The sequence below is a fragment of the Xenopus laevis genome, chromosome 9_10L, assembly GCF_017654675.1.
Source record: "Xenopus laevis strain J_2021 chromosome 9_10L, Xenopus_laevis_v10.1, whole genome shotgun sequence".
NCBI classification, from domain to species: Eukaryota; Metazoa; Chordata; class Amphibia; order Anura; family Pipidae; genus Xenopus; species Xenopus laevis.
The window spans coordinates 94,862,189-94,890,120 of NC_054387.1; the positions used below are offsets into that span (position 1 = coordinate 94,862,189).

A 27,932-nucleotide genomic window follows, 5' to 3' on the forward strand; every position below is an offset into this window, starting at 1 on the left:
TGGTATACGAGACTTGTTAGGTGGAGGATAAAAATGTACAGAAAAATAAACTGCTGTGGAGGCGGCAATGACCAGTTGATGAATAAAGCATATATTAGAACACCTCCTATAAGAGAGAAGTTACTATATTCAACAAGGACTACACTGAGCGCCCCAGCACTATCTTTAGCTCCATTTTATTGCCAATTTAGCACACAATAATGAAGCTAATCTCAGCGGACATTACCTTCTGACTCATAGGTTAACACACAATTCAGCCCTTTATAGATCCCACCAAATAATTTATATTTAGAACATGATGGAAGATTTTTAAGCATGTCTCCGTTTGCTATGGAATATTGCTATGCAACAATTAAGTGGAATTTGATTCAATCATACCAACAGCAACCAAACATATACAACAATCTATTTAAGAAGTGAATGACCAACCAAACATTCATAGAAATAGGTTAATCGCCATTAACATTTGCAATAAATAAGGTGAATTAATTACAAGTTGGGCATTTATTCTTTCAAGATGGGTAAAACAGATGGCCTTTATTTCACTCTGATAAAATAAACTGATGGGGATCTGAAATCGCTCCAGAAAGGAAACTGCTATGCATAACTCTATACAATGGCAGCAACAAGGCAGATCATGTTAAGAGTAAAAAAAACCTTTCCAAAACAGCAGAACTTACAGGAATCGATACTATTTGTAATGCAAAGAAATTGATAATTTAAATGCTCAGATTCTGAGAAATGGATCACCAATAAATTTGACTGAATGAGCATGTCTCACTGGATTTTTTATTTTGGAATCCCATAAAACCCTTAAAAGATGCCGTTACATATTTAGATATATATATTTTTTTATGAGCACATTAAAGAAATTTGATCCTTAAGAAACTGTTAAAGATTTTCTTCTAGGTTTTTTCAATTGAAAAAAAAAAAAAAAAAAAACCCCATTATTTTTCTAAATCAAGTGTGTACAGTTCTTCCTCAAGTTCATCCATATCCTCTCCTGTAAACAGGTTTTCATCGACAGGAACGGCATCCACAAAACCATTTTCCAGATCACCCTCTTGCTCCTCTTCACTCTGATTTTCATTTTCCATTACGCCTCCTGATGCCACACACAACTTGTTTTCTGTGGGGGAAAAAATGAATTGTTTTGAAGATTAATGAAATTTCTTTAAAGGACATGTAAAGTATTTTTGTGGTGCCAGTCTGTGTGCATAGAGCACCTTACCCTGACCCCAACCGCATCATTTTCGCACCCCCATTCGGATCCTACGTCCTGCACCGTCGCTTTGTGTGTAACTGCATTAAACTTTTCACCCGGCGGCCATTTTCCCTGCCCGGCGTCATCGCTTCTGGCTTCCTCTTCTAAATGCGCATGTGCGCATAGTCCCTTCTGCACAAAAACTTGATAACGCAAGCTTCAGCTGTACTGAAGCAGAGAAAGGGCGCATGCTCCCCACGCCAAACGGCAAGGGGAATTCTGAAGGGAGGGGGGAGAGGGAGCGAGCCAGCTGCCGATATGCAGACAGATCAAGGGAACGGAGCAGCGGCTCTATTATCTTCTCAGTGACCGCAGAGGCAGGTATTTAAAGATCACAGTGGGGCTCTTTACAGATAAGATTTTTGGCTGGGTAACCTTTAAGCGGTATAAATATGCCTTAAATTTTACTATTACTTAAAGGGATTCTGTCATGATTTTAATTTCTAAATGTATACTGCAAATAATTCACTACAATATAACTTAATTCCTGAACCAGCAAGTGTATTTTTTTTAAGTTGTAATATTGGTGTGTAGGTGCATCTCAGGTCATTTTGCCTGGTCATGTGCTTTCAGAAAGAGCCAGTTTAGGATGGAACTGCTTTCAGTTAAGCAATTGTTTCTCCAACTCAATATAACAATGTGATGCAGTGGGACCTGGATTTTTCTACTGAGTGCTGTTCTTAAAGCCCTCATATACAGGGAAATAAAAGCTGCAGACAGACCGAGTCGGCAGCTTATTGGCCCATATGTGGGGCCATCCTACGGGCGTTGATATCTGGCCAGATGTCGATCAGACAGGTTAAAAAATCCTGTCAGAACGCGGCTGCATCTGTTCATTGATGTGGTCCCTCGATCCGACCGCCCATATTGTCTCCATTCTGATCCAATCGTTGTGCCCTAGGGCCCACAAATCGGATCAGCACGATATCGCCCACCTCAATGTGGGCATATCAGGGAGAGATCCCGGTGATCTGTGTATGGTCACCTTTAGATCTACCAGGCAACTGTTTTGTGTTAGGGAGCTGCTATTTCGTAACCTTCCCATTGTTCTTTTGTTAGGCTGCTGAGGGAGGGGGATGATATCACTCCAACTTGTAGTAGCGCAGTAAAGAGTGACTTACGTATATCAGAGCACAAGTCACATGACTTGGGGCAGCCAGGAAACTTACAATATGTCCAGGCCCATGTCAGATTTCAAAATGAAATATAGAAAAATCTGTTTGCTCTTTTGAGAAAGGGATTTCAGGGCAGAATTCTGCTGGAGCAGCACTATTAACTGATGCGTTTGGGAAAAAAAATGTTTCCTATGACAGTATCCCTTTATAAAAACAGTGCAAGGTATTATGGTCACACGTCAATGTCTGTCATATTTCCTCACAGGTTCATGAAAGAATGTAAAGAAAAGGTCATCTTTTATTCTATTGTATTTTATTACATTTTTCAGCAATAAATAAGTTTTAATACCAGTTTGAGAAACAAAGATAGGTTTACACTGTGGTTGTGCCATTTCTAAGATAAAAATGAAAAACAGGGTAGATAATGTGTCCATCTGCTAAACATGTGGGGTCTGCTCATGTGGGGATGCTTAGGTCAAACGTTATTGCAGATGCCCTTGACAAGCCCCCTTTTTGCAATATTTCCAAAATTCATACCTTTCTCTACAAGGATCCACTTCTGCCCCTATTAGAGCCAGTGCCTGGTCATACCTGCAACATCTGTACCCCCTGTAATTAGTTCTCTAAAGTGGCCCTGGTGGTCATTACATTTCGTCCAATGCAACTGTAGTGCTCTATGACAATTTTTATGCTTTACTTTCATTTTGTGGGTCTCTACAGACCACATGCTTTCATAAAGCTTGGTGTATTGGTTCAAAAGATCACTGTTACGGATATTTATAATGTTTTATCCAGTCGTATAACTTGCCAGAAAAATATAAGTGGTTTGGCAATCATAGCCCTGAGGTCAGGGTGAATAACATCAGGGTCTGGACATTTTTTACGTAATCTTACACAGGTAAAAATGCCATTCATAACTCTCTCTAGTGCTATGGAATGAAAACCTATTGTAAAAAAGTAGGACATCTGTAGCCAAGAAACAAGCTTTTGAACATTTCCCTTCACTGGTTGAAACCCGTGTTGAAGTTCAGTGGTGTCCTGTGGCAATTGCAAGTGGCCATATCCAGGTACCTTTATTTGCAGTTAAATGGCATTTCTATAAATTCTTATGAATACATTGTATGAAGCTTGTATATGCTGGACACTAATTTAACTTACTGGCTATGGAGCACTTCTAGTCTCTCTTAAAGGGCAGAATACTTCTTGTTCAATACGAGTTCAAAGAATAGAGCTTGCGGTTTTCTTAGTTTCTATCTATTTTATTCATCTTGGAAAAGCTATTTTTGGGGAGGGGGGGTAGATTATTAAATTATATTCAAGTGTCTCAAACTTTCTGCTAATGAGTGATCTTTTATCTTTACCAATCACATGAAGATCAGGTCTAGAATATTTTGCACTTTATTTTTGCATGCCACAAAGGATTTATCATTTCGTCATGTTTGTCACCAATCATTCATAAAGCATTCTGGGTCTACTGCACACTTACACCACGGAAATACCCCATAAACAACTTATTAGCAATTAACCTGAACTGGTGCGCAGCACAAGTCTTACATCAACATCAACATAAAGGCTACATCATCTCTCCCATTAATAATTCAACTTAAAATAATTGCAATATTTGTTACTAAAACATTAAACATAGATACCCTAAAGATATACATTTCACAGCATAGATAGTTACAAAACTGAGTTATTAATGAAAAACTTACCATCTTTTTCTGTTGAGGCAACATATGAGCTAAATCGTTCACAACTTGCCACTGTAATACCAGTTTCATCTACGTCTTTAAGAACATACCGGCTTAGATCAATATCTTGAACGTCATCAATTTCTTCAGCCTATGAAGAAGGAAAAGAAAAAACATGAAATGCTCAGCATTAAGAGCAGCTTTTTCTGGGGCTAAAACAGAAATTCCCCTTTATAAGCACTACTTGGAAAACAGTCCTACAACCCCAGCTTTCACTGGCTATTTGCAAGCTTGATACAACAATAATAAACAGCTCTGCAGTACAGTGGTCTTTTTGTTAAAGCCATAATTTGAAGATCACATCAGTTTGCTGACCAGGCCATGGGGTGTGTATTAATGGATATCACAATACATATATCTTGTGGCATATTAGTTATAATCCTGAGCAGTGGCTGTATGAAATCTGTCCATCATTGGGCTACAGATGTTTTCAAACCTGTCTGGGCATCCTCTGCTCAAGAATGTTAGCTTGTATAAGGGGAGAGCTTCATTTTAATTCCGTCGTTTTAAGTATGGAGCTTAGGTAGCTTCCAGAATAGGGTGAGTGTTTTCCTTGCGCAGAAGTAGAATACTCGGATACTTGTTAGTATTTATGTTCTCAACCAGACCCAGAAGGCATACTTCAGGGGTCCACACATTCAGCATATTGATAGTTTGTGATACAAAATGTACTACCTTGCCCCAGAATTCATCAGTGGGCATGTCCAAAAGGCATGTAGGTACGTGCCCAGATTCATCCTGCATTTAAAGCACAGATTATCTGCTCTAAGGCCCATGGAGTGTAGCCTCTCTGGAGTAAGAGATGTTCTGTGTGTCATACTAAATTAAGATGTCTTTGCTGCCTATTACAGAGGCTAAGTATGAGTGTGTGATGTCGGCCCATTTCAATTTTACAGTTAAATCTCAGCTTTAACTCAATACTTAAAGATTTAGGTATAACAAGTTACATGTGGAGGAAAATAAGCATTGAGCTAGCAGACCCAAATTTGTTGGGTTTTTATTTGTATTATATTCCTTATATTACAGTTACCCACAGTTATCCTTACATGTATACATACATATGAGTAAATTACCTTTAATTGAATAAACTAGTACCCGAAAATTCGAATCGCTTTCAATTCGTACAAATTAAGTTTTTGCAAGAAAAAGAAAAATGGAATTTCAGTAAGCCTATTAACATCTCCAAATGGCTCAACAGACCTCTGCCGTGGACTTGTACATGAACTTGGCAGTTTTTAGGTGCAGAATATTTGAATTAAGACTGATTTCATGGTGGAGGTGTGAAAAATCTCACATTCAAATTTACATTCGAATAGGGGAATTCAATTTAGATATGTGTGAATTTACTATTCGACCCATGATAAATCTGCCCCTAAATTTACTTAAAACAAAAAATTGTGTAAACATTAATTTAACCCAGTATGATTGTTTTGCATTCAATAAGGATTCATTATATTTTACTTTGGAGCAAGTACAAGGTACTGTTTTGTTATTACAAAGAAAAAGGAGAGGACTTCTAAAATTTGGATAATTTAGATAAAATGGAGTCTATGGGAGAAATGCTGTCCAGATAACTGGTTTCCAGATGACTGATCCCATACCTGTGTTATAATCAGGGCCATATTTATATCAATAAAAGAAATGATACATTAAAGGTTGTACTTACCTCACTGTCTTCTAATTCAAATGTATAACTTGCGTCATCTGCTTCTTCATCGTCGTCATTGATAAGCTCAGGACGGAACTCAAACACTTCACGACCGCTTACCTGAAAAGAAATTTGATAGAAAAAAATAGTCACAAAACAGTAACAGGAGAGGGTTACATAGAATAAGAGCATATTTTAAAGTAAAATATATATGGATAGAATACTAGTTATATTTACTTCAAAGGTTTCCTGGGTTCTTGGTTACTGGTTGTGTTCTTTCTAGGTTAATTTACCCATCTGTGTGTTCTAAACAGAAGATTAACTACTCAAGAGCAGAAACTTACCATACATATATAAGGCCCAAACGTCAAATCTCAGAACCAACTTATTAGTGAAGATATAAAAGCAAACCAAAAGCTTCAATACATTTTTATACAATAAAAATCACCAGCCGTATTGTACTGCAGGGTCCAAAAATATTATTTATGATGATCTTTGACTTGTAGTTTGCTTCCATTGCAAGGAAGTTTAAACATCCTACTTTTAGCTATTGCATTTTGATAGTAGTGATAAAAGTAATAGTAATTATAGCAGTCATAATACAAATTTATTATCACCGTTTTTAAGAGCAAATATTTTATGAAAAAAAAAATACCCCCAAAGATTTTCCCGATTTGAAATCTTCTTTTCTTTTTTCCATTTCTTCTTCCAATTTTAGAATTCGATCTGCTCTTTTTCTTTTCTTCCATTGTAGAAAGGATTCTAAGGTAATTCTAGTTACATTAGGTCCAAGTGCAGCACGCTAACAAGAAAACAAAAGTAAATTTAATTTGCTTGGATTATTTACAATTATTCTAATGCCTGAAATATTGAAAGTAAAGCACATTCATAAGCATAAGAAGCTTCCTTATCAGATGCTACATTTTGAATTAACATTTAAGTAGACAATATATCAAGTTTATAAATCGGAACAAGTGATAAATCGGATGGTCAAGTTTATTACTAGACAATTTGGTCTCACACAGGAATCTCCATCTGGAGCAACAAAAACTTTTTATTATTCACTCCAGATGAAGGTTTCTTTGAGAGACCAAAACATTGGGTAATAAACCTCTTTTTTTGTAATTAAAAAGTTTCTTGTCCCTGTATATTTTTGTAAGTAAAAATCTAATGTAAAGTGTAATAAAGCAGGGACCCGTTTATTTTCTAATTATTTAATCTCTATATCTCATTGCAAATGGTAAAAAGACAATTTTGAAAAATTGTTGAAACTGAGAAATGATTTTCTGGAAAATTATATACTTGCTTTAAATTCAATGCCAGCAACGTGTTAAAATAGAGCATTTTCAGAGACTGAGTCTCTCCGAAGTAAAGATGTAATTAAAGACGGGGAGGGGTACACCATTCTGAGACACATTGAATAGGGGGCTAATATTTCAACAATTTAAGAATAACGCTCCTCAACTTATAACCGCAAATACTGCACATAATATTAAAAGAAAATCTGGAGAAATCTTTGTATACAAGGGTAAAAGCCAGTATTGGATTGTTGTTGGGCCCTGCATTAAAAACAGACACTACTCTGTAGTAGAAATTACTGCATAAGCTCAGGGCTACTTCTAAAAACAAGGAAGGCTATCTCCCCATGGCTCAATTTTAATCAAATAATTCACATTTTTATTAAGGATTTTTTACTGTAAGAAGACCGTACCTTATACTGTATCTCAAATAATATATAATGAATCCTTACTGGTGGTAAAACAATCCTACTGGGTTTATTTAATGTTTAAATTATTTTTTAGTAGACTTAAGGTATGAAGATTGTTGTGCCAGTGGTACAGATTTAGTTTTTGAGCAGGTTGCTACTCCTGTTTATAGATCTGTATAATGTGTTTTAGTGATCACTATGGTTACTATACACTCGGGGACATAGTACCACTAATCTAATAGGCGGCATGGATCTAAAATATACTGTGATATTAAAAGAACAAATCATGTTTAAAATACGAATATAGAGACAACAAACCTCTTTTTCTATTAAATCTTCCAAAGAAATGTCCTCATCTTTATCTTCTTTTACTTTTTCTTTTTTAAGTACAAATCCAGGAGGCAGGGCATGGCGATACATGCATGTATCACCTCCACCAGGACAAACCCAAAACCACCCATACTTGTTGTTTTCTATAGCTTCAAGAAAAAACTTGCAAACCTGTAAAACAAATAATAGATGCTTAGGGGTAAAATGCTATGTTACAGTTCACACACGATAGAAGACCAATGTGTAGCAATCTTTATCAATTCCACAAACAAAAACAATAAATATCAGAAGCAAATTACTGAGAACTAGAAACTACAAAGTTCATGAAATGTGTTTAAAATGATTAGACTATTTTTGAAAACCTATTAAGCATAAAGGACTTACAATCTGAGTTTTGGCTTTTATCTTTTCTGCCTCGCCATGTTTCTTGTTCACCACCTCCTCTAATTTCTTTTCATCCCAATTTTCCATTGTATCTAAATAAAAGAAATTACATTTCAGCGGTTTGTTCGGGTAATTACATTTGTTGTATCTAAGCATTATAATGAAAGCTTGGGAGGCTAAACCTCCCTGAACAAACACCAGTGAATTTCCTACAGCAAGCAGGATAGTTATAATAAATGAAGTTTGGAATGAATTTATCCTAAAATGCATTCTGGTGTATTTGATTGATTGATGCTATAATTGGAATGGAAACTTTATTTACTCTACCACGTTTTCTGGTAGAACATGCAACAATCACCCTCCATCATTTATTATTCTACTCACCCTTTTCAAGTTCATCATCCCTTCCATCAACATAGACACTTCTTTTTTCACATTTTCTTTCCAATGAGAGATCATGGGAGAATTTGCACTTATCGCCTTTGGTGCACTGTCCTTGTTTGAAGAATGCACATACTACTGATTTTGGATCGGCACCTGAAGAGGAAAAACAAACAGTATTTTCTACATGGATTAAAAAAAAACATTTACTCTATCTAACAAGGATTTCCATTTAGATTGACATGAATTAATATTCAAAAGTTTCCCAGTTTGACTATATGTATTTGGAGTGCTTGCTTTGTTTTTCTTTCAGTATCTGGAAAGTGATAACCCAATTCATTTATGACATTATGGACTTCTCCGTTCCACTGGACCCGACCGTGTTCCTACTGGCTATTATAGAAAACCACTACCCTGACAACTATGTGTGAACTGCACTGCAGAGCTACTTTACTGGGCCAAAAAAAAAAAAACATTACTAGCAAACGGCTCTCTACACAGACGTGGAGCGATGGACATTCTGCAACACCCTAATTTTGCTGACTGTAAATCAGAGCAGGGCTGTCCAACTGGCGGTTTGCGGGCCGGACCCCCCTTTATGCGGCCCTCCATGTCAAAGTCTGCCTGCTGTGTTTGTTTACCATATGCAAGATTTAAAAATTATCACTAAAGAGATTAACTGGCCCCTCAATAGTTTAAACCCCTCAAATTCACACTGTAATTCGCTGTATTGTTTCACACCTGTGATCCCCCCTGCATTGTTCACGCTTGTGACACCTCTATTGTTCACATCCTAAAATCCTGTACTGTTCACACCTGAGACCCAGACTGAAACTGCCCACATTGTTCACCTGTTCACACTTTATACAAAATGCTAATGGGGCACCAGCACTGTGTCACTGTATGTAGTACATATTAGAGTGGTCCTGATGGGTTTCCCTGTCTTCTGCTCTGTTCTGTCTTCCCTATGCTCCCTGTGTGTCATACTTTGCCTGCTCTTTGCACCCTGTGTTTGCCATACTCTGCCTGACCTATGGTCCCTATGGAACATAAGCCTGGAATTTGTTCTGGGTTTTTTTTAGCATTTGAAAATGATTGTTAGGGGGCCCTAAGGTGTTTAATCATATGCTGGGGTACTGTATTATACACAGGGGAGGAGGAGGCATATGGATTTAAGGGTATGTCTTAATAGGACAACTTTTTTCACATAGGAGTGGCATCCCTGCTGGTGCCGGGCCATGGTAGTTTGGCACCCTAGGCAATAGCTTCACTCAGTGCCCCTTGTCCTGCATTACCATTTACCTCCTTACCATGATGGTTTTTAAATAAAGAAAGCAAGAAAATGTGCAACACTTTCATTTATATTACTGCCCCCTGTTCCTGTACCAGCAAGCAAAGCAGCCATCCATAATACAGCCCCCCTTGTACCTGTGCCACACCACAACATCATCCTACTTGGAAATGTTTTACTCTATCTTTACTCTACATGGGCACTTTCAAGACTGTACCAAATTATATTGGAGGCGTATTCCCCACCTGCTCTTCCCTATATGAAAGCATGAGAAAAGCACATTTGTTGCGATTCTTGCTCTTCCAAGCAGTGACAAAGTGGGATTTAGCAGTCCATAGTTCAATCAATAATTCTCTACTTGAGTTGGGATACAAGACCCTTCTAGGTTGGTGCTTGGTCCCCACCAGATTGCATAAAATAGCCATTATAGTACACTATGCTTCAGGGGCTGTGAAGAGGAGGACATGGCTTCGAAATATGACGGCAATGCACCAAGTTCAAATGATTCTTACCATAGTCTACATCTACAATATAATTTTTGCAGTTACCAAGCTTAAGTAAGATAACCTAACAAGCATTGTTGGAAAACAAAATTCCAAACAGAAATAAGCATGCATGGTTTCTCATTACAGTAAATTTCCTATTGGCCAAAGTACTGCCAAATCATGTAAATCTCCAATGTAACTCATTCAACAACTTAATGAATGAATTGGATCCTAGACAATGAAAAGCTTACTAGCATACTAAATAATAGACAAATTCAGTTCCAAAGAATTTGAAATCCTGGAACACAGCATATTGCCTGCATGTCTGGAAAGGCCCAGTGGGCGGGAGGGTGCTGTAGGAGGCACCTTAAATTCAAAACTATCTGCATTTTACATCATTTTTATACCTTTACTGACAAGTCGCTTCTCCTTTTACATTTCTCCCCACTTTCTATTAAGATGCAAGACACAAATTGCTCACAACCACTTATTCATGTACTCAACAAAGTATCATTATTGTTTTTCCCTCTGTACTTTACAATAAAAGCTTGTTATTCTTTGAAAAAAAAAATAAAAAAAAAATTACCAGTGCATATATACTCCCCTGCGTAAAGGACTCCAGGTAACAAAAGTTGTAGAGGGGGTTGTATACTGGTAATCGAATGATCTGCCTCGAAGGACCGAATCCCAGAGGACCTTCATTTTTTCCAATTTGCCATGTTTACCTAATTTAAGGCATCTTAAACAAGGGGTGTATTTCCTCTTTACCATCAGCTGTGTAATGCAAGTGAGTACAAAGGGTTTTTAAAAAAATCCCTGTAAAAAGCAACTTTCATGGTTTGTTTTCTGAGATTTAAACACTTGAATCCCCTCCATAAAAACATAAAATATGCAGCCTTTACCTTTGCTGACCTTTTGTGCAACAACTACTGGTTTAAACAGATCATTCAGTTCTTGCAACTCTTTCATCTTATCATCTTTCTTGTTTTTCTTGTCACCTTCAGCCTGTGCAACCTATGAAGCAAAGCAAATGGAGAGAATAGATGTGAATTGAAATGATAAATATTTTAAAAATAAATTAGAGTATGTGCTTTCTATTGCTTCTCCTGACTAATCAAGAGGCTTTTTGTGATAGTGACCGTGTAGTGCAACTTCGTAGGCAAGTAACAGAAAAGGTTAAACAAAAAGATAAAAACAAATAGGGTTTGTGCCAAAAATGCTTTGTCTAATCTTTTAATGTAAAAAATAAACATTTAAAAGTTGTTTTTTCCTCAGTTTGGGGCCATTTTAAAGCATTAATATTTACTTTTTTAACTAAATGTCCTCCCCCTTCTCAGATTATAAACAGGGCAATTTGTTCAGAGCGTTTGCCTTGGAACAAACAAACCCTTCTCTTGAGATTCTCGTTAATAAAGTTTTTTTTTGTTGACTGGGAATGGTTCTTATTAGAATCCAGAAAATAGCAGGAAGTGCTAAAATGAAACTGCTTAATTTTCTTCTCTTACGTCAAATTATTTTTTTAATGAAAACAATAGACAAATGGTATGTGCAGCACAAGCCGTATTCTTTAAACTAGGGTTGCCACCTTTTAGTCCTGTGGAAACAGGGCAGGGGGCGGGGCTGTGACATGGAGGGGTGGGCTGTGACACAGAGGACGGGGCCTGGATGCAGAGGGGGCGGATCGCATCTGCCAGTATAACAATAGTAGTATGGTTGAGTTTGCGAAAAAAAGGTATTTGCAGTATCTGCATGGCTCAAAAAATATCTTCATAAAGAGGTTAGACCTTTAAGACTGTACTATAGCCTTGGTATGTTATAAATGTAACATAGTACTGATATGTTAAATGTTAACATTACTGCTGTGTTTAATTGCACATCTGAACAGACTCTGCTTCACTGCATAGCCATGGTAGGAAAGTACAGACATATTATACTCTGTATCATAGACTGGTATTCAAAATTAGCATATGCAGTTCCTAACTAATTGTATTCCTTCCTCAAAACATTTGAAAATATTGAAAAATATAATCCAAATCAGTACATCTATTGCAGTCTGGTTCTTACCAATCTAGGGTTTTGTTGTCCACTTTTAACTTGATGAGTGACATTTTTTATGAACTTTTGTTGTTTAGCACCTTTCTTATTCTTCAGTCCAAAGGTCTTGTCCTTAAGAGTAATAAAAATGAAATTTAAAACAATTTCTGCATTGAAAAAACAGAAAAGAATTTAAGGTGAATATGTGTGTCTCCAATAAGTATCCGCACTCCAAGGCAATATAGAAAAGAGAGGGGTGCACGGTAATTTTGCATACACCAATAATTTCGAGACCAGCACTCCCTGCAACTTACTTGCTGCTTTCAAAGTTTGAAAGCAGCAAGTAAGTTGCAGGGAGTGCTTCCATCACTGTTTACTATCTGGATGTAAATGCTATTCTTAATTTACATATCCAATATCTACACTCTAAAATGAACAAGGCTAAAATCAGCAATTAAAACAATTGCTGGAAAAAAAATAAAAAAAAGAATATGGCTAAACATGTCATATTTAATATACTGCACTTATTGCACCAGCCTAAAGTTTCAGCTTCTCAATAGAAGCAATGATCCAGGACTTCAAACTTGTCACAGGGGGGGTCACCATCTTGGAAAGTGTCTGCGACATTCACATGCTCAGTGGGCTCTGAGCAGCTGTTGAGATGCTTAAAATATAAATTCGAATCCCAGAGCTGCGATATCCCCAAGTCCAGCAATTTGGTAGGCTCTGCCCGTGCAAAATACTCTTCAAAATGTAATTGCTGTACTCCTCAAAAACCGAGGTTTATCGAGGGGGAGATAACAGAAAGTTTATATAGTGTAGTATTTCCACAATTCAAAATTGCACCCTTAGTGATCTCTCTCTCTCTTTCAATCACAAAAATGTGCAATGGTTAAAAAAATATTTCACCTTCTCAATGATATAAATACATTCAACATAGCAGCTCGTGAATTAATTACACCTTAAAATACACCTTTAAAGCACACGGCACTTTTTAAATGCGGTTTCACATAGGATTTCTGTAAGTGTGATTTTAAATATTTATTTAAATTGATAAAAGCACTTCTGCACATGTCCATTTATCTCTCCACACAAGTGAAAAAGGAGGAAGCACAAGAACGGAAAAAACAGTTTTTATATCAACACCCACCTTGTCTCACGTCTAGTGAGTATAATATACCACTGGGAGCATTAGGATTTCAGTGGTTGGTTGCTATTCCACTATCTCCCTAAGTTACATGTTCACATTGTGGGAATCACTGCACGTAGAAATATATGTTCCCAGAATCAAGCTATATTGGATTAACCATTTCACATTTACGTTTGTAAGGTGTTTTACATTAATTTATGAGCTGCTATGTTGAATGTATTTATATCACTGAGAAGGTGAAATATTTTTTTTAACCAATGCACTACTGATTGAAAGATATAGAGACCACCAAGGGTGTAATTTTGAATTGTGGAAATACTACACTATATAAACCTCGGTTTTTGAGGAGTACAGCAATTACATTTTGAAGAGTGTTGAGATGCTTAGCTTGGGGTCGTCGCACACTATCAAGCAGAAAATTAGGTTGGCCTGTAATATAAGCGGATTCTACAAGGCGGATTATTAAATTATCATGCTATTTGCACTGGTTTCTATGCTGCCATTAGCCTTATATTGTGACATTGGCAGAAAAGAAGGTGGGGAGCTACTGGGGCATCTTCAGAGGAACAGATCTTCGCTGCTAAAGGGCTGTGGTTGCCTTGGGCACAAAACATAATGTACAACATTTCTAGCCTTTAGAAAAACTTTACTTTTCCTTTAAGGAGGCAGGCACAAGTTATGAAACGGCCCTTATTTTACACTATTGAAATACATTTATGGAAAAATCCACTTACCATTTTGCAGAACACTAAAACATAAATTATTAATTTCTTCACTGAAAGATTGATCAGTGCATTAACTATAAGAACAATAACATTAACTTAATCCAGCTTTTTTTACCAGTCATATCAGAGGTTACCTGAATAATAAGTAGTAGTGAATTGATCACTATTGCTGCAATGGATCCTGGGGGGCATACTCCATCTGCTTAAGCAAGGTCCGACAAAGCAAGTATAAAGGGCTTGTTTCCTTGCCGGCTTTCCAGATCATACCATGCAGTATGTTGTACAGTATTTAGTGATAATTGCCAAATTTTTGGAGGGCAACTAAAAAATGTATCAGTCCGAGGGTCTGCTGATGCTTCAGTCAATCCATATGAAAAAAAAAGTGTAGTTTGTTTAACTTGGTTTATGGAGATGGTCGTCTACACAAATATTTCTGTAAAGGCTCGGTGTGTTCTAGTTAAATGCTAGTTTCCATTTATTTTACTCAAGGGTGGGCCAGGGCAGCTTCTTTCTCTTGGCATCTAAGACAAGAAGGTGATTCTAGTTGGCCTATTTTGAAGTGCCACAGTGGCGTTAAACTGGCATTAAAAGATACGGACATCCTGATTTAACAACGAGACTGGACAATAAAAGGAAGGCTTTACTAAATCTATGCCTTCCTTAAGAAAGAGAATTATTTGGCTTCGTTGGCTTTGGGCAGTAACAGTAAACCTTGCCGTGTGCTGTGTAACAATAGGTGTAGGGTTGGCATTATTGTTTGGCACTAGTATTTTATTTGCCTTTTGTATTTCCTCCTCTGTGATAGGTGAATTGAGGATTTCCCTTTCCTTAACAGTCATTTAGGAAGATTTGCTTTGTGTAGAATTCATGTACAGGTATGGGAACTGTTACCCAGAATGCTCAGGACCTGGGGTTTACAGATCTTTCCATAATTTGGATCTTCATACCTTTAGTCTACAAGAAAATCATGTAAACATTAAATAATCCCAATATGCTGGTTTTGCTTCCAATAATGATTAATTATATCTAAGTTGGGATCAAGTACAAGCTACTGTTTTATTATTACAGAGAAAAAGGAAATCAATTTTTAGGAATTTGCATTTAGATGAAATGGAGTCTATGGTAGAGATTTTAAGTATTGGGGCATTGCGTAAATTTTGGTTTTTTTTTTGCATCTCTAACATCTGTAATCCAACCCTGTTGCCCTTAAAAGTTTGTTCTTGTGATTGTACCAACCAACAACTTGCCTCATCAGACCTGATTTTTATTGCTTAATGAATATTTGGATGACCTTTCATGTAGTAAAGCATGATAACTTTTAGATCTAGTTTTCCTGTTTTTTCTTTTTTTTTTTGCGCATCTCCTTTATGTTGTGTATTTTGAAAGCTATGTAGAGTCTGGAATTATTCCCTAAAATGTTTCTACTGGTGGCCTAAGTATGTGATATGCCCCGTAAGGACTGGCTATGCTCCTGCCAAAAGGCAGCCTGGGTCTTCCCGCAAAATCAAGTTAGCATCTACATAGTTAGCCCATAAAGCCTGAATGTACTGTTTGAAATCCTAGTTATATAATTAAGAAGGGGAAAGCCAGTTTTGGCATCGAAATTGAGATTGCAGGTTCTGTCAGATATTATGTCTTTTACATCAGCTAGGAGTAAAGTACGGGATAAATATATATGCGTGAAAATGTTTTATGGGCTCCAGAGACTCTTTGATGGTGGGATGCATGTATTTTTCAGGAAGGATAGTGTTTTAAGCTCTTTTGCCTTGCCCTTAATGTAGCAGTCGTACCTGAATTATCTAAGTAACTATCCCACGTGGGTTGTATTCATGTCTCCTGCAAGTTGAGATTTACTGCCCCCCATGAATCCAGTCACTGCAGCAGGTCTGTAAAGAAACAGAGATCAGCATCATTTGAAGTACACAAGTTTACTATTATAAGAGACATTAGAACTAATAAAATACATCTAGCACGTCTGCCTTTATAGGATATTGTATTGTAAAGATTTTATTAAGTAGGGTTGCTACCCCTGGTCATCTTAGTGTAGATGGCATCATTACAATCCCCTATCCAGTTGTCTTTTAAGCTGTTTTCATCTCATTAACACCAGTGGGTTTCTTAAAGTAGGACTATATGGGGGGGGGGGTTCTTTTTTGATTTTATAGAGGATTTTCCTTCTTGAGAGGCCTCCCACATTCCAAGACAAGAGATGATTTTAATATAACTCATTGTTAACATGTTCTGTGACATCAGATAACTTGTACTATGCCTGTTTTCCAGAAATATAGTGACAATCTGCCCAGGGAGCAGAATCCTGGCCAGTTTTATTTACAGTGCTGGAAACATGATACTGGAAAAAAAATATATATAGTAGATAATATGGAGGCTATCATACCTCACCTCATCTTAAGATTTTGATGTTTACAGGGAGAAGAGAAAGGGGGTCAAAAAAAAAAAAAAAAAAAAAAAAAAAAAAAGGTGGGGTTTTTGCCCATTGCCATGTTCCAGTCCAGAAAATCACTGTAAATATAAGATTTTTAAATGTCCTGATCATTCGCATGACGATGAGCACCAATGGGACTTTTCTAAGCAATAAGAACAGGCAAAAATCAAATTTGTTTGATAAGCCAAATCCACATCTAATTTGTAGAATTTTATAAATATAATAAAGTACAAATCTGTGGGTCTGCAGACTTCCTCTAGTGATACTTGAGCTTAGAATGCCCAAGATACAGCCCCAGGACACGTAGTGTCGGCACGTAAAACAAAAGGCACTCACACTGCATTAACTTTGTCCAGATACTGGGTTTAATCCATTGGACGATATCAATTTTGAGGAGGTTTTCAATCCAGATATGCATGGCCAGGGTACCTACCTCCTTCATTGCTACTAACTTCTCAAATAACCTAGCCTAGTTAGGGTAAGGCTAGGTTCTTTGCTTCGCTACTCCACAGGTCCTACCCACTCAGAAGCCAGGTTCCATTAACTTGCACTGATGAGAAGTAACAAGATCGAAACAGGCTGCCTGCAAGTTTGGATATATGTCTCTGAATTATCAGGCTGTATCTGTGCTATAAAACCCAGCAGTTCGGGATCCATAGTTGGCCAAATGGACATAAGAGTGATTTGCATGTCTCCGCCCATAATGATTTGTGTGAGAACTTTTATTTATGGTATTAAGGCAGTGCTATGTATATGGCACGAGACAAGTAAATACCTTCCATTTTCAGAAGGCTTTATGCTGCATAATGCTGTTTTAAACAAAGCATGTTTTAAAAAAAGCTCTCTACTTTGGGGAATTCTTTTTAATTACATATTTTGAGCACAAAATTGACCAAAATGAACAAACCAAGCTTGCACAGATCTGACATGTCTTACATCTTTTGGGCCTTACTTTTGGACCTTATACAGTGAGCAATTTATTTTCTCTCTTTTCAGTCAAAGTAGAAACCTGCCTAGTGCCCCAAGAAACATTTCATCAGTATGACTGGGTCACTCACCAACAGGAGGTTATTCTGGGGGGGGGGGGGGGTTAAGGGCATTCATGAACTTTTAGGAAAGCATTTGTCAGTTGAGGGTCTGCTGCTTGGTCATTTCCATTTACCAGACAGACTTTCACCGTTCTTTACCAGACTGTTCTACATGCCAAGGGCTCCTAAAGAGGTGACCAAAGCAAGTGTTTTCTGCCAGGTTAACAAACAGCTCCATCTGGCTCAGGTCTTGGTTACAATTCCAATCTAGCAACATTTCTAAAGTTCTACTCTAATTTGTTAAATACCCCCAAGTGGAACAGCTCCTTAGAACCAGTTCAACGTAAAAAGGATTGAACCAGGTAAGTCAAATTAACGAAAGAAAGTCTGCAATGAGTTAATGGAGAGGAATTCTTAGAAATGGGATATGTGAAGGATATTATCTTCACATTCAGATTTGGTCAGATAATCAACTCTCTGTATCTCTAGATAAAGAAACCTTTGATGATGTTGCGCTGGTTGCCAGATGCCCGCCTAAGGTGCAGTATTTAGTCATAGGAAAAGTCAAAGAAAAAAAAAAAAGTCACAACAAGAGGCACTATAACCCATTAACATTTAAAAATTAAAGGTGAATCCTTGTCATCCTGCCTATGTGATTTTTCTGATATACATAAATGAGCAAGGAGGCACCCACAGCACAGCAGCCATAAAAAAGGTTGAGAAGAACCTAAAATGGGCAGAGAAGTTAGTTTTGCTCATATCACTAGTCTGTCTGTGGGAAAGTTGGGCCCTTCAACAGGAGGATCAGATTGTCATGTGATGAATCATGCTGCATGAAAGCAGACATGAAAACTTCGAAAGAGATTTCCAAAGCCTGTCTTCTTTGTGCTGTATTTGGGATTTCAATAAGAAGGCATGAACACCTGGTAGTATGGTAGTGTTCTGGTCTGATTTATATTTTATTTCCCATATCATTGATTCCAAGATTGTTAAAGAAAAAATCAAATGGGAAAAACAGTGGTCTTTGGTACAATTACACATTTTTATAAGGTGGACGTTTGAGGTGGCCAGATTTGACAGAATGGCCTCAATTTGCTAAGTTCTTTCATTTCTCCTGTTGTTCAACTGAGGGTGCAGAGGGGAATCTTTAGGACCTCCACATGGCGCCTGGGAGAAATGGAGAAAAGGGATTTTAGTTTACCATTAAAGAAGTGGAACACAGGGCTTCCCACCAGACAGAAAATGGCCAATCATGGTGGTTTATAGCATGGTCCTCTTTGTCCTGTAAGGTGTACATTCATGGGGGGGGGGGGTGGAGAATCCCCATGTTCAGGCTTGGTTACCAACTAAGGAGGCAGTATAAAGATCTGTTAACTAGGAACTTGGGTAACAGAAGAACCCCTGCAAGCACATGTCTTCATAAATGCCCTTTTGGGACTCTCAAACCTTCTGCAGTTGGAATAAAGGGATACTAATCCAGAATACAGGGTACTGAGACAAGGGTGAAGTAAAACAGTAGATGGGAACAGGCTAAAAATATGGGCAGGTGCCGATTATCAAGATGAGAAAAAAAAAAAAAAACAGAAATAATCACACTATTACAGGATAGAGAAACATTTGTAATATTAGTAAGTCAGTTTAGTTAAGGAAGCAAAGCAGAATTGGATATTTATAGGCAAAAGTGAACCAAACAGGAAAAGTCAACAAAAATGATGTAAAAAGGCCAAACATCATGTGCTCCTCATGCATAATTACAAAACACAGGGGTGGCCTTGCCCAAAGGCACAGATTGCCATGGCAGCTGGTAAGAAGGCATGTCTGCTTTACAGACAGGTCATCATGCCTTTTATATAGATGGCTGTGCCATTTAAAGGAACAGTAACATAAAAATGAGTGTTTTAAAGTAATAAAAATATAATGCAGTGTTGCCCATGCACTGGTAAAACTGCTGTGTTTGCTTCAGAAACACTACTATAGTTTATATACATAAGCTGCTGTGTAGCAATGGGAGCAATCATTCAAAGGAGAAAACAGGCTCAGGTTACACAGCAGATAGATAAGCTCTGAAGAACATAATGGTGTTATCTGTTATCCACTATTTAACCTGTGCCATATAGCCTTTTTTCAATTTCTGCCATTGCTACACAAGCAGCTTTATAGGAACTATAGTAGTGTTTCTGAGGCAACCAGATCAGTTTTACCAGTACATGATATTTTCATTACTTTAAAACGCTTTAATTTTTTTGGGGTTACTGTTCCTTTAAGGGCAACGAAACATGGGGTGTAATCGTCTGTGCGTTACTTAAAATCTAAATAGATCATATCCACTGCCACTCCAAGTCAATGTTTCTGTGCACTGCCTTATAGAAGGCAATTTAATTTATTTTATTTGCAAGATCTATTGTGTGTAAAACCAAGTTGGCACAAATATCATATCCCTTACTTCTCCTCCCAAAATCCTTCCTATTACCAACGTGATATTAACACGATACTAACAGGCCAATCATTTTCAGGCTGACCCCATGGTGAATTACAGCACAACATTAGCAATTTGCCTGGGGGCCAAAAGATCAGAATAGCCTGATATTTCCCACCTCAAGATGTGTAGGGTTAAAATCCACTCATTTGGCAACCAAACAAACAGTAAGCTTTATTGCAAATCTCTTCTTTGTCCTAGCTATTATCAACTGCCTTTTGATGATAAAGGTTTTTTCATCCTTTATCTTAGCTCCCGATTGGGTTTTTGCATGCTTTATTGGCCACTGTACCTAATAATATTTTCAGCCCTTTTAACTAAATTGAAATGCTTTAAACACATGCATTTACCAAGCTCAATGCTAATCTATCAAACCATAATGCTTTCACTTTGAGAAGTCTTTTTTTGCATACTAACAGGTGTATTTGTTATGTAGCACTTTTAATACATTTTCCATCTGTGTTTAACTCTATGAAGTATTTCCCAGTTACATGGGTAATATATGCTAAACATTGAACCGTATTTGCCAGCTTTACCTTGCACTTAACAATGCACCTCATGTGCCAGTTTACAGCTCAGTTTTCGTTAGTCAAATTGCTCTGCAATGTGGCAGCATCCTGCATGGAACATAGTTTTGCATAGTTTAGCAGCTTTAGCATTAACAGCATTTTCAATGGCAAGTTCAAGGTAATTAAAAATCAAGCTAAGAAGCAAAGGGCAAAGGACACACCCCTGGGGTACTCCACTGATGACCACTGGTCTAATTAGAAAATACTCAGTTTACCAGAACTCTTTGTAATCTATCCGTTAACCTGTTTAGCTCAAGAAATTAAAACCTACAGAATTTTCAAAGAGTGCAAAGAGTATGTTCAGCACAAGCCCTATTCACTGAACTCACATTGAACAAAAGTTATGCTGCAAACATGGTTTGCCAAAACCAGTGTCCAATGACCTTATGTATCAATGAATGAAGGCTGAAGAGAAAAGGGAAAGTTGTGCTCATCAGTAATTTTAAACCATTAGGAGTGAGTACAATGAGGCTATGACCACAAAATGTACACAAGAGGTTCTCTGCACCCATAATCAATATGCTAAGGACATGTCACTTTGTGCATTAAAGTACCAAAAATGCCCCAGATAAAAACAATTAAAACAATGCATTAATTGCAATTACAAAAGTAAATTTTTTATTTTTTGGAGAAAACATGGCAGAACTCAAAACCTTTAATAAAATTACATTCTACTTTCTGGATCACTATAAGCAAGGTAAAAACCATCAGTCTTGTATGGTCATCTGTGTAAACATCTCTTCCCTTTCCCAGCTTCAGCCTCTGTTAGGCATTGAGATAAGGATCAGCTGATTATATAGAAGGCTTCTCTGTGGACTTGTAAGGGCAGAGACATGCTGCTATTTCGGGAGATTAGTCGTTCAGCGACAAATCGCTTCTTCTTCTTCGGGTAACTAATCTCCCTGAACTGCCTACCGGACAGGCTAGAATGTAAATCGCCGGCGGGATGGCAATCTTAATTTCAACATGCAAAAAGCATGTGCAGCACAATCTCATGTTAAAACACAGCATTGCCCGAATATTATACTATTTCAAGAAACAAAATTATGGTATTTTTACAGAGGTATTGGACCTGTTATCCAGATAAAGGGTCTTTCTGTAATTTAGATCACCATACTGTAAAAAAGGATTTATTAGAGAGAAGAGGAAAATTATTTTGAAAATGTGAATTTATTAAAATTGGGAGCCTTCCCAAAATTTGTAGCGTTCTGGATAACGGGTTTCCGGGTTAACAGATCCTACACCTGTATTAGCATTTTAAAGAGAATAACAGGGACTTATCAGGTTACATTTTCATCCTACTCACATGGAGTCACACGATTGGTCTCTACCTCTCACAAAGCATGTGCCATGTAAAGCAATCAAATGTATTAAGCATCGTATCCATTCTGCTTAAAGGTTGTACACTTTCCATTTTAAAGTTTGTCCAAAATTGAAGTTTAAAGTTTTTAATGTTCCTGTCTCTAGTGTTTCAGTCTGGTACCTCAGTAATTCAGTTGTAGGTTCTTAACGGTTACAATTTGCTACATTTTCTAAGCAGTATCTTTGGAATATAAGCAACTGTGGTATCTATTATAACATCTGCCTTTAATAAAACTCAGGGATTTTGCTCAGCTGGGCAAAAGATTAGAAATGTATCAACTAATGTATCAATTTAAAACAGTTACAGAGTCCACAACACCCCCCCCAGAGCTGCTTTAGGATGTGGGCACACAGGCTGCATATTGTTCCCCTGCTCCATGTATTTGAATCTGATCAGTCTGCAGGCTCATACACACAAAGCAGAGTGGAGTTTAGCCCAGAGATGTCTCCTTTTGTGTATTTGGGCTCACCTCCACTTCAACGGCGATGTGTGTACGCACACACAGGCTGATCAGATTCAAATCAATGGAGCAGGGAGCAGATTTCTCTCCCTGCACATTTTCTCAGACTGCAAAAATATCCAATCTGAGAACAGCCAAGACTTCAGCCTGTTTGCCCATAGCCTTAGGATTCCCCACAGGCCAAAAAGTCTGCTGCCCTACTGCTCCTCTTCTAGGGTATTGAGCGGAGGTAATGACTGCACGTGCAGGAAGCGAAGAAGAGGAGCAGCAGATACTTGGCCTGCATTTAGTCGCAGGCCGAGATGCACGTCATGTGGCCCTTGCCTTAGAAATACATAAGAAGGTGAAATTAAACTTTCCACTTCATTATTGGAAAAATAGTCACAAATAAAAAATAGAAAGTAATTAGAAAAGGTCTTCATTTCTAGTGAACAATCTGATTTAAGATGTATATGTGAAGGACTAATAACCTGAACAATAGGATTCTAGAGTCCTTAGTGCACCAAACACTATTAGAAATTGGTCTAATTCTTTTCATACATTGGCACATAGGTGCAATACCGGCACAGGTACGTGTTGGACAACTTTCCTCAGTAATTTGCACTCTCAGAGAAACTGTTCATGCCACTTACAAACAATGACTACCTTCCAAGTAGGCCAAACATGTATAAATGGATTAACAGTTTCAGACAGAGAGCTAAACTACGTGGGAGATTTTGATCAGATTCTAAACTTTATCTGTCCCATAAAACTTTGTCATGCAACAGCACACATCTTTTTTGTGGAATTCTACAAAATATGACGCTCCCTGCAGAAGTGTACAGATAGACATCAGTTAACATATGTATTATCTTTCAGCCAACACGGAAGAGATACCTTAACCATATCGTTAGTCACTGAAGGATGAATCATCTGTTAAAATGATCAGTTAAGCTGGCCATAGATGCAAAGATCCGATCATTCGAATCCTCGAACTATCGGACTTCCCCATCTCACGACCTGCCATTAACCATTCAGATCAAATAAAAGTAGAAAAGTACAGATAAGCCAATGTTCTGCCCCTGACAGCAATCGTACGAAAGTTATGTCTGACAAAAGCTAGTGACAGTCTCCCACTGAAAATCGTAGGATCGGCAATACATGCAGAGATATTATTGGTAGCCGACAGATATTTTCTAACTTGTCCGATCGACTAAACGTCTGATCACTACCAAATGCAACACCACATACAATACCACATTTCTCACCCAGTTAATTCGATCTTGCCCATTCCCACACCTTGTGTATTACTCCCTTCCCTTTAAAGTGTATGCTCTTTTGCATAGGGCCTTCCTCACCTTTTATACCGGTATTGATTGTGATGTATGTAACTCCATATGTTTATGTATACAATTCATGTGATTTAGTTGTATAATCACATTTACTTTACAGTGCTATGCAATATGTTGGCGCTATATAAATACATAATAATAATAATCTCTGCCGGACGAAAAATGTCGGGACACCCAGGGGGTGGCGACAAAATCTGGAGGTCTATGGCCAGCTTCATTCGGATCAGATACTGTTGGATGGTGTGTTTTGTTCATGCATCTAACCTGACAGTCAGTATACATCAATGAGAGGGGGGGGGGAACCCTTGAGCAGGAAGCTTAGTGGAAATGTAGCCTTTTTTTTAGGGTGTAACAGTGGGGAGGCGTTAGGCACGTGCCTGTTGTCACCCAAGTGGGCCCTTAACCGCTTGTCATTTATCTCCCTCCACTGAGTTTGACAGCGCTTGCCTGCACATGGTCATTCGCTCATATGTTTGCACTTTTTATTTGGCACACATGTACACACAGCGTCTGGCCTGGCACTGTAGATTATCAATTGTTCTTGTGCATCATCCCTAATATAAAATATAAGACTATTAAAATTCATCAATGAGTTTGCAGTAATAAACATGTACAGCATAAAGGTGGCCATACACGGATAGATCCGCTCGTTTGGCGATGTCGCCAAACGAGCGGATCTCCCTCCGATATGCCCACCTTGAGGTGGGCAATATCGGGCTGATCCGATCGTGGGCCCTAGGGCCCAACGATCGGATCCTAGCGTTCGCCAAACGGGCGGTCGGATCGCGGGACCGCATCAACGAACAGATGCGGCCGCGATCCGACGGGATTTTTAACCCCATCCGATCGAGATCTGGCCGACTTTCGGCCAGATCTCGATCGGGGAAGCCCGTCGGGGGCCCCCATACACGGGCCAATAAGCTGCCGACTTGGTCTGTCGGCAGCTTTTATCGGCCCGTGTATGGCCACCTTAAGTCTCCTATACTGAATCACAGTGAGTTTTATCAGTCTAACTAAAAATAGAATAGACTGCTTTCTCCTGATGAACCCGGCCTCCAGTAACCAAATATAATCACTGACATTTTGGCACCAGTCCCAACCCCATGATTATCCCTTTCCTTTTGCTTTAGGGTTACATTTTACAGGTTATTCAGGGTTCGTATGTAGAACAAAACGGTGAACAAACCCTACTTACAGAACTTAGCCCTCCCCCCACAGAAGTCTCTCTTCCGCATCCTGAACCACATCTCATGCAATCCCCAATGTGGCCCCTCATACCTGCTGACAAAGGGCCAATCAGCAGCATGCATAGCTGAATCCCATCTAGTCTTTTACTGTGCGTGCTTATGGATGCCCATGAGCTAGGGAGAGAAATTCAAGAAGCCAGACACGGCAACTGCTAGCCCCACTGTGCAATTCTGCCTTTAATCAAGAGGTAAAAGCTGTACGGGGGGGGGTATATGTGATGCAGTTTAAGCAGCATCTGCAAAGGACCTATGTTATATAACTGGGGTTTGATCTACTTTAATGGGCAAGGAAAGTACAACTCACTGTGGGTGTCTGTTTTTCCTAATAAATAGTGGCGGTGACTATAATATGTATACAAATTACAAAAAGCAATACTGAGGACCATAATATAAAGAGTAGATAATCTATATAAACAGTAACCACCATTGTGTTCTACCTTCCATGTAGGCCAAGAACTTTCCCTTCCTCTCTAGCTACTGGAATTTAAAAAAAACAATTGTTAGTTTAGGAGATACAGACAACAAAAATCCCACCTTTGTTAAGTCATAGGGTTAGGGAAAGTGTTTTGTTTTTTTTATTAATATTTTCACACTGAAAGACTCTTCCGGCGAGCAAGGCCATGAAAATTCCAAAAAGCATAACGTGTATGCTCCTATTTCATATACGATACACGTATTATTACCTCGATAATTTTCTCCTTTTTCTTTTGTTCTGTTTTCTTACTAGCTTGCGGCGCTGCCGGCGCTTTCTTAGGCGGCATTATAAGACACGCTGCTGTTACCCGATGATACGCGTGGAAAAACCATTCGCTTTACGGCACAATCCAGTGCTGAACTGACGTAGTGATCCGTCTTATTATCGCGAGATGTCGCGCGGCGTGGTGCCAGGAATCAATTGCGTGTGTTCCTGTTTACGTCGTTACAATCTTGCGTTTACTAAATACATACAGTTCGCAGTCGGTTGACTGTGGTTATTGTTAATAAAGAAAAATAACGTCACATCTGTAAAACAATGTGGATGTTGAATGGGGCTCGGGTTGGTAATAGCGCTGATAAATGAGTTCACTTTCTGTCAGTTTTGTGCGTTCAGGTGAATGGTCTCTAACTGCCAGAAAGTGACCCTGGAGAAGAGTGTGTCGTTGCGTTTAGAAGTCACAATAAATTCGTTCATAAATGTGAAACGAAAAGTTCACAAGAGCTTCTTTCCAGTCAGGATAGGTATTTTTCCAGTGGGCCGGGTTGCCAGGTCAAAAGTAGCCCAAAAACAGCACAATATGTGCAGTGAAAAAAGTTCTTAAAAAAGAAAAACATTTATGTGAAAATACGCCTTTTTTAAATTTCACATATTTTTCCATGACGCAAAATGGGACAGATTTGCCCATTACCAGGGGGCGGCCCAGGAGTTATAGGGCAAGAATGTGAGATAGGAGACTGAGGTAGTACTGAACCCAATATCTGATAACTTACAACTTCAACACGTCAGTCCCATTGCATGCTGGGTATTGTAACATAGTAAGTAAGGTTGAAAAAAAGACACATGTCCATCGAGTTCAATCTTTTTTTTTTTTTTTAACTATCTATCTGCCAGTTGATCCAGAGGAAGGCAAAAAACCCATCTGAAGCCTCTCCAATTTGCCTTAGAGGGGGAAAAATTCCTTCCTGACTCCAAAATGGCAATCGGACTAGTCCCTGGATCAACTTGGACTATGAGCTATTTCCCATAACCCTGTATTCCCTTAAGCTGGCCATAGATGTTGAGATTTTTAAAAGATCAGATCCTGATCGTGAGACCACGATCTTCTCAGAACGATCGTACGATCGTACGAATCTACCATCAACTAAAAAGACCAATTTACCAGGAAAACAAAGGGGAGCTGCCTGCTTGGCCCTGCAAACATAGAGAGATTGCACTGGGACCGACAAAGATTTTTTGTCCTGGCCGATCAATTTCCCGACAGATGTCGGCCGAAAAATCGTAAGATGTACGATCGTTCGAATACCACTAACCGCACGATAATTTCGAAGGATTGGTCGGGCTTCCCTAAAATCGGTCGTTCGGCAAGAAGAATCGTCGCGTCTATGGGGACCTTTACTTGCGAAAAAGCCATCCAACCCCTTCTTAAAGCTATCTAATGTATCAGCCTGTACAACTGATTCAGGGAGAGAATTCCACATCTTCACAGCTCTCACTGTAAAAAACCCCTTCCGAATATTTAGGCGGAACCTCTTTTCTTCTAATTGGAATGGGTGACCTTGTGTCAGCTGGAAAGACCTACTGGTAAATAAAGCATTAGAGAGATTATTATATGATCCCCTTATATATTTATACATAGTCATCATATCATTGTAGTCTTGCATTAACTTGGTAGTGGGCAAATTGTTAAACAAAAACTACATTACCCAACATGCATTGGCTTGCCACATTATAGCAAGAAAAAAAAACTTCAACTGGTTTCCAAAGTACAAACCAGCCAAAAGCCCAAAAGTAGTCCAAATCTGTACCTTGTACTTTCAAAACCCACTTAAACTTTAAATTAGTAGCCCAATTTGGCTGGAAACCTGCCAACCTGGCAACCCTGCCAGTGGGGTTTCTACAAGCCCACCCAAAACGTAGAGCCAATCCTTATTTTATTCTCTGCCATTTTACTGAGCCCATGTTGGACAAATGCTAAATACCAAGCTGGCACAGGAATGATCTGCTTTAGGCAGCACTGCTTAGTACTACATAGAATGGCATTGGGGTGACCAA

The 27,932-nt window shown here is 38.4% G+C and overlaps 1 protein-coding gene across 1 annotated transcript; it reads right to left on the reverse strand.

Annotated features, from left to right (window-relative positions):
• Positions 1–507: 507 nt before the first annotated feature.
• Positions 508–26,000, reverse strand: zc3h15.L (zinc finger CCCH-type containing 15 L homeolog). Its single transcript, NM_001093492.1, is given in 10 exon segments — positions 508–1,129; positions 4,092–4,221; positions 5,797–5,898; positions 6,434–6,580; positions 7,805–7,987; positions 8,201–8,292; positions 8,585–8,737; positions 11,260–11,371; positions 12,422–12,523; positions 25,867–26,000. Coding segments are annotated over 10 exon segments (1,281 nt in total). The 5' UTR covers positions 25,945–26,000; the 3' UTR covers positions 508–947.
• Positions 26,001–27,932: the final 1,932 nt, after the last annotated feature.